Raw genomic sequence first — 7,529 nt, 5'->3', positions numbered from 1 at the left:
AGGCTTTTCACGCCTATTTGCCTGGACCCTTTTTATTTGGAGATTCCAGGGATTGAACCTGGGACCATCTGCTTACCAAGCAGATGATCTACCACTGAGCCACCATCCCTCCCCTAGGATAAGTCTTGTGAGAGCTATAGCTGACCCAGGGCCATTCCAGCAGCTGCAAGTGGAGGTTTGGGGAATCAAACCTGGTTCTCCCAGATAAGAGTCTGCGCACTTAACCACTACACCAAACTGACTCCCACTTGGTCAGAGAACCTTAAATGATTGCCCTTAACATCTCTGTCTCCTCTTCCGTACAGGTCGACTTCACTGAATTATCCAGCATCATGCTGTCAGCTTGATAATGTTCATTTGCTTATTAAGTTATTTGCTGGAGAACTTTGTTGACACTCGCAATTAGTGACAGATTGTATCTCCAGAGTGTTGTGTCCTTAATGAGAGATTCTCTGGGAAGAGCTGCTTGTAGAGGAACCCGACAATGATAAATAAGAGCGACATCCATCGGGACTTTAATGCTATACCCATATATCTGGAGGACAGAGTGGACCGACGTCTGAACCACTTTTTTTGGGTCTACGATCATTTTTGAAGGATTGTAAACATTTTTCCTGTCAGGCTCCCGAATGACATGATTCAGTATGTTAATGCCAGGCACTGTGCTCCAAGAGGTCACATTGAACATGTCAGTGGGTGTAAATACAGTTTTAGGGAAGATGTGATTTTCAAAGAGGAAAACACCAGCACCTGGATGTTGTCCTTGAAGGTTCTGCATCATGGTTTTCAAATCTGGATACTTCCCGGGTAGAATAATTTCATCCGCATCAATGAGCAGCACATATTTGCTCCTGTACATGTTGCGATAGATGCAGTCATTCAAGGCTGTGATTTGTCCATAGTAGCCAATGTCCTTGGGATCCATTGAATGATGCCAATAAGTAGAGACCTTGAGGTATGAATCAATGGGCCAGGGGATTATCTCCACAATCCCTTCTGCAATATAGTAATCCAGCACTTTCTCCATCAGCGGGCTGCAGCTGTTCTTGTAGATCATCACTCTGCCCACCCCAAGGATTTTATACATCTCCATGCTCTGCACAAACTGCAGGACATTGTTGTACTCTCCAAACATGGTGGAGATGCAGACTGTGAATTCCACAAGGGAACCTTCCGGATTGCGGTTTCTTATTTCAAACTTCGGTAGCTGGTCAATATCTCCTGTAGGAGACCAATGTATTGACACATAACGTGGTTCCCAGTCTCTTGGTTCCAGACATTTCAAGTCCGCGGTTGCATAAGGGAAGTCAAATCTATCAGAATGGACATCTATTTCAGCCTTGGAGATGTGTATTTGACCATTGGCTGGGTGGCAGAACCAGCAGTAAAGTTCCTTGACTTCTTTGTGGTGGACTATTGAAATCACTCGTGTCATTTTGTTCTTTCTGTTGTCAAAGTACGGAGCAATGATGAAGCTTCTGTTATCTCTTAAAGGTGCAATGGTGTTCCTGGTGGGACTCCCTTGGCAGATGTTGCTCTTCACTACTGGAGTGAAAGAGAATTTTCTATTCAGTTGGTAGGAATAGGTCATGATTAACATGAAGATGGCAACGAAAACAGTGGCAATCAAAATTGTTTTTGTCCAAGATCGAATCATTTTGGGCTTCATTATAGCTGGTCAGTGAAAGGAGATCAGAGAGCTGCTCTGTAAATAGATGGAAAAACACAACACAGAATCAGGGAAGAAACATTGACGCTGTTCTTGACCGCAAGATACGCTTGGAGAGCAGATTTCAAGAAACAAGTGGAGGGGGGAAACATGACTTGAACGTGGATTTTATAAAAATAGTGTATTAGATTATTATGGACAGAGATCATTTGATCATTATGGACAGAGATCATTTTTGATAGAGATCCAGCCAGCCCAAGCAGGCCTTGCTCACCTGGGGCTCTCCTTGCCCCCCCCTCACCAAGTCAAAAGGCCAGCAAGCCACCTGCCACCCAAAATCACATAAGATGTGGAGAAAGGGTAGTGTGGGCTTCACCAGGAGTTAATTAGGGCTGCTGGGGGTGTGGCAAAGCTCCTGGTGGCTGGCTGGCTGCTCACTCTCCTAATCCAGGGATCGTGCAGCTGCATAATATTCAATAGACATGGTAGGTGGGGAGGAGGAGGGGGGCATCAGAAAGGTTCAGGAGCTGAGCTCCTGTGAGCTCCTGCTGAATTCAAGGCCTGATTATGGAAGGGATGTGATGTATAAAGGGGACAAAGGGAAGTGATACATAGCTTGTAAGGAAAGGGGACAGACAGAAGATGAAATAATATTGTGTGGTGCTAATGAGGAAAAGACCACATCACAGCACTTAAATAGGTATCAAGCCACTATACTTATGGAGAGTCATAGCTCCACAAAAGTCTGTTGGGATTCCCAGTATTTTTAATGACTTCTGCTTTACGATTTTAACAGCGCAAACATTACCAGGTGAAAACATTTCTGTCTAATGAAAATCTTTAGCTACTGATCTCTGCAGACAAAGCCAGTATTCATATCTCAGAGGTGTGGTCAACTTGGTTTCTTTTTCCTGGTACATAGGTAAGCTTATCTGTTGTGCAGAGTGATTTAATTTTGGAGCATTTGTTATCTTAGCACCTGCCCTGTGTAAGACTCAATAGCAGCAATCAACTTGAGCTTTCTAAACACTGTGGCTCTTCAGCTCTATGGAAAGCTGAATCACTCCCCCCCCCCACACACAAAAAAAGAGCTTGTCATTCTAAGCCAAGGGCGGCTCAGGAGCTACATGTGGCTCTTTCAAACATATTTTGTGGCTCTCAAAGCCCTCATTACCCCATCAGTTCGCTTGGAGAATGCATTTCTCTCTTAAAAGCACTTCTCCAAGCCAAGCGAATTGGCATCTTGGAGGATGCATTTAAAGTTGCTTTCTTTCTACCACTCCCTGACTATTTTCCTTCCTTCCTTCCTTCCTTCCTTCCTTCCTTCCTTCCTTCCTTCCTTCCTTCCTTCCTTCCTTCCTTCCTTCCTTCCTTCCGCTCTCATCTGACATTCATGTCTTGCAGCTTTCAAAGATCTGATGTCTATTCTATGTGACTCTTACATTAATCAAGTTTGGTCACCTCTGTTCTAAGCTGTTTTCTCCAAGTGATAGGTATCTGCTGGTTCTCCACAATAAGGCTGAGGTTTGCAGATAAAATAACCTTTCTTTTTTTTACTATAACATCAATCATTTCAATCAAAAAATGCTGATTCCCTGCTGCTAGCTGGCCAAGATATACTTGGGTTTCTTAGGCTTCCACCTCATTCTCTCACACAAGATCTATTTTATTATTTAATTAAATTATTCTTTAACCAAAATCAAAATATGTACCAAGCAGTTGAATTGTAGGTGACAAATTACACCTAAGGCATTTAACAATCTCAGGACAATACCGTAAGCTTAAATTTTAGAAAGGGGAAAGTGTTGCATATACATTGTTGTTTTCTGAAATTTCAAAATATTTGCCCAGGAAAACCACTGTTATTTCCCATACACCAGTTCAGATTTTCAAGAAATTTGTCTCTCAACTTTGGAGTGCTTTTGCATTCACCACAGCCAGTTCTCACCATCCTGAGATGAAGGATAAAAACCGACCAAGAAGAGGAGCTGAACTCACAGCACTTCTGACTTTAAGTACTAAGGTACAATCACAGTGACGTTTAAAAACGTTAGACAAGTAACTTTACACAGTTGTCCATTATGTGCAAGGCTTTATAGCACAGAAACGTATAATAGAGCTATTTGCAATATTGAATAAATGTTGCACTAAACTCTCTTCACCTATACATATGTCAGTGCTGTCAAGTTACAGCTGACTTATGGAGATTTCAGTAAGGGGCTTTCAATGCAAGAGACATTCAGAGGTGGTTTGCTATTGCCTTCCTCTGTAGAGTCTTCCTTGGTAGTCTCCCATCCAAGAACCAACCTGCTTAGCTTCTGAGGTATTATGAGACTGGGCCATACCATGCTACCATCCCTCTCTTTTCAGGGGTGCCTGGTTTAAATTGTATGAGTCTTTGCCATCTTCTGGGCATGGAGCAGGTGTCACTGGTGTTTGAAGGGGAGGTATTTGTGAATTTCCTGCATTATGCAGGGGATTGGACTAGATGACCCTGGAGGTACCTTCCCACTCTATGATACTAAAAGGAACATGTAAAACTCACTGTCGTGTGTGTATTTGATGTTGCATGTTATAAGAAGGAGAGGAGCTTTCTCTTCCGCCCTAGTCAATATGTCTAAATGATGAACGTCAGCAGGGAAAAGATCTCAGTTTTGCTTTCTCAGATAGGATCCGGAAACAAAATACACAGTGTGGTTAAGGCTTCCTCACTCTATAAATAAGACAGTCTGAGTACAAGGTTCTCTGTAAATTGTACATTGCTTCAGAAAAGTTAATCAAGGTGTTCAATGAAAACCATTTCAATTATCTGCTCTTCGTGCAGTCTCATTCATTTTGTTATTTAAAACCTTTCTTAGCTGTCTTTCTCCCTTGTAGAACTCAAGGCGGCTTACAATATAAATAAAATCTTATTAAAACACACACACCATAAAAACAATTATAAGAATTCATTGAACATCAACAATTTAAAAACTCCAAGTAGGACTGCCAATAAAACAAAAATAAACAAACAAAAAGGACAAATGCAGTCTTAAATAAAACTGTCTTCTACTATCTCCTGAAGATTGACAACAAGGGGAACAGTCTGCTTACAACACTGGTTGACCTTGTATGCCACTTTATTGTGCTCAAGTCACATTCATGATTTCATGACTCATGATTTGGGAGAGCTAGTTTGGTGTAGTGGTTAAGTGTGCGGACTCTTATCTTGGAGAAACGGGTTTGATTCCCCACTCCAGCCTGTCGGTCACTTCCGGGTTCCTGTCCTGCATCTCGACCTGTGTTATTAGTGACAGGCTGCTTCGGCGTGCCACTGCGCCGGCCCCCTGGGCCCCACAACGATGGGACCGATGCCACAGGGACGGGCTCGAAACACTCTATAACCCCTCAAAAGAACAGCAGTCTAGCTCGCTTCCCCCGAGCCCTGCCGCCATAAGCCTCAAGGGGGCTCATTTTGCGGCATCTCCCGGCGGGAGGGTGGCACCCGCACGGGACACATATCAAATGAAAGAGGGGGCGCAGGGCTATCAGAAACAGCCGGCGGAGGGAGTCGGGAGACCACCCCACTGGGGGATCCACACCCCGAAAGTGATGAAGGTGGCGCAGATAGAGCCAACAGAGCAAACAGGACAAAATAAATAGGCTGCATTATGCAGCACAGTTGAGAAAGTGCCTTATCCCATATACTGATGAAGTATATACAGGATCTGAGAACAAAATTATTTCCGGCGGTGATATTTGGGGGATTTTTGGGGATGTCACAGGAAGTGCTGTGAAGTCACTTCCTGTTTCCGGCAGTGGCATTTGGGGGAAATGATGTCACAGGAAGTGATGTCACTTCCCATTTCCGGCAGGTGACGCGGGGAAATGATGTCACAGGAAGTGATGTCACTTCCTGTTTCCTGTGGTGGCATGACGTCACCGGAAGTGACGTCACTTCCTGTTTCCGGCGGCGCGCACGCTTTGCGCACGCGCACCCCTACCTCCCCCCCCCCAACATGTCCCTGGCTGGCCTTCAGACATTATGGTCACCCTAGGTCAGCCATAGCTCTGGCAGAGGTTGTCTTTGAAAGGACAGCTGCTGTGAGAGCCCTTTTAGCCCCACCCACCTTACAGGGTGTCTTTTGTGGGGGAGGAAGGTAAAGGAGATTGTGAGCCGCTCTGAGACTCTTCGGAGTGGAGGGCAGGATATAAATCCAATATCTTCTTCTTCTTCTAATAGCACATATATAACCATCGGGCCTAATCCATTGCTTCATTACTGAATTTTGCTCAAATTAAATCATAGAATCATAGAGTTGGAAGGGACCTCCGGGGTCATCTAGTCCAACCCTCTGCACAATGCAGGAACTTCACAAATACCTCCCCTACACACATACATCCCCAGTGATTCTTGTCAGTTTTCTGTACAACTGGCAATCTTATTCCTTTCAGTTGCTGCTAAAATTATGACTCTGGAAACAAAACAAAACAAAAAATCACAACCCTCATAATTCATGAACGGCTTCTCTCAGTTTCAGACCTAGCAGAAACAGGCAATCTTGTGGACAAGATTCTTTTCGGAATGAGACGTTTCATTCTTCCATTCAGGTTGGTAAAAAGCGAGTCCCATTTACTGATTTTTGGAATCAACATCCAGGACCCAAAGAGCCATCTTCTTGTGGTCCTCTAAGAATGTGCACTTTATTGCTATATTGTATTATACAGGGTGGGATTTTTTTTTTGTAGCAGGAACTTACGGTAGGCCCTGTACTAAGAGCCCTGTCAGCTCTTGGAGGATTGGCTACATCAGGGATGTGTGGCCTAATATGCAAAGGAGTTCCTGCTACAAAAAAAGGCCTGGTATTATAGTCTATTACACAACAATTTAAAAAAGACACACACTATGTTTGCATGGTTGTCCATCATACCGAAAACTTTTTAGACATTTCTAAAACGACAAATTCATTATACGTTCCACAGTATCCTGATCTTGAGAGTTTTCATTGGCTTTTTTTTAGCAGTAATCCTTCCTGTGTACATTTGAAACAAAAAACCCCAATAAAAATAACAAAGATTAAACATGTATAATGACAATAGCTTTGTTATCCTTCCTGTGTACATTTGAAACAACAACAAAAAACCACCAATAAAAATAGCAAAGGTTAAACATGTATAAAGACAATAGCTTTGTTAGTCTTCAAGGAGTACCATGACATTCTTTGTTGCCACAGAGTAAATCCCTCTGGAAAGAAGGTTAGACAACCTTCTAATAACAAAAAAAAAGGGCAAGAGACATCCAGAGCTGGTTTGTCATTGCCTGCCTCAGCATAGCAACCCTTGGTGTTCTTTGGTGGTCTCCTACCAAATACTAACGAGGGCCAACTCTGCTTAAACTTCCAGAATTGATGAGCATAGTCTGGGCTATGTACATCATATTTAAGCTACAGGCAATTATATTGAATTCATCACAACTCACCTTGTCTGAGGAAACCTCCTGTTGTATAGCTGAAAACAGCAAAACCTTGAGCCTACACCGCAGAGAAAAAGCGGCTGGTTCAGCATAATTACTGACTGCAAATAAGCAATCACAAGGTAACAATGGAAACTATATCTCCCTTTGACCAGTAATGTGCTATACGTACTTTGCACTTTTCTACAACATGTTTACTCAGGGTGGATGATGTGGTAGCCTTCCAATCTGCCCGGTTGCGCAGAAGATTTTACTATATATTCTTCATGTTTTACAATTTTCTTTCCCTTTTAAATACTGGGACTACAATACTCAGTTTCCACCCTGAGGGGAAAATACCAGTAAGGTCAATCCAAGTAAACAGCTTGGCTTGCTGGATCCTCCATTCATAAAACTGCAGGATTATGT

General features: G+C 43.1%; 1 protein-coding gene across 1 annotated transcript; it reads right to left on the bottom strand.

Moving 5' to 3' along the window:
• Window positions 1-364: 364 nt before the first annotated feature.
• LOC132580005 (uncharacterized) lies at window positions 365-1,591 on the bottom strand. The gene has a single exon (XM_060250613.1). The coding sequence runs from the start codon at window positions 1,589-1,591 to the stop codon at window positions 365-367; it is 1,227 nt and encodes a 408-aa protein (XP_060106596.1).
• Window positions 1,592-7,529: the final 5,938 nt, after the last annotated feature.

Source organism: Heteronotia binoei, chromosome 12, assembly GCF_032191835.1.
Source record: "Heteronotia binoei isolate CCM8104 ecotype False Entrance Well chromosome 12, APGP_CSIRO_Hbin_v1, whole genome shotgun sequence".
Classification (NCBI taxonomy): Eukaryota; Metazoa; Chordata; class Lepidosauria; order Squamata; family Gekkonidae; genus Heteronotia; species Heteronotia binoei.
Note: the sequence above shows the minus strand (reverse complement) of the source record. Positions and strands in the feature narration are given on the sequence as shown.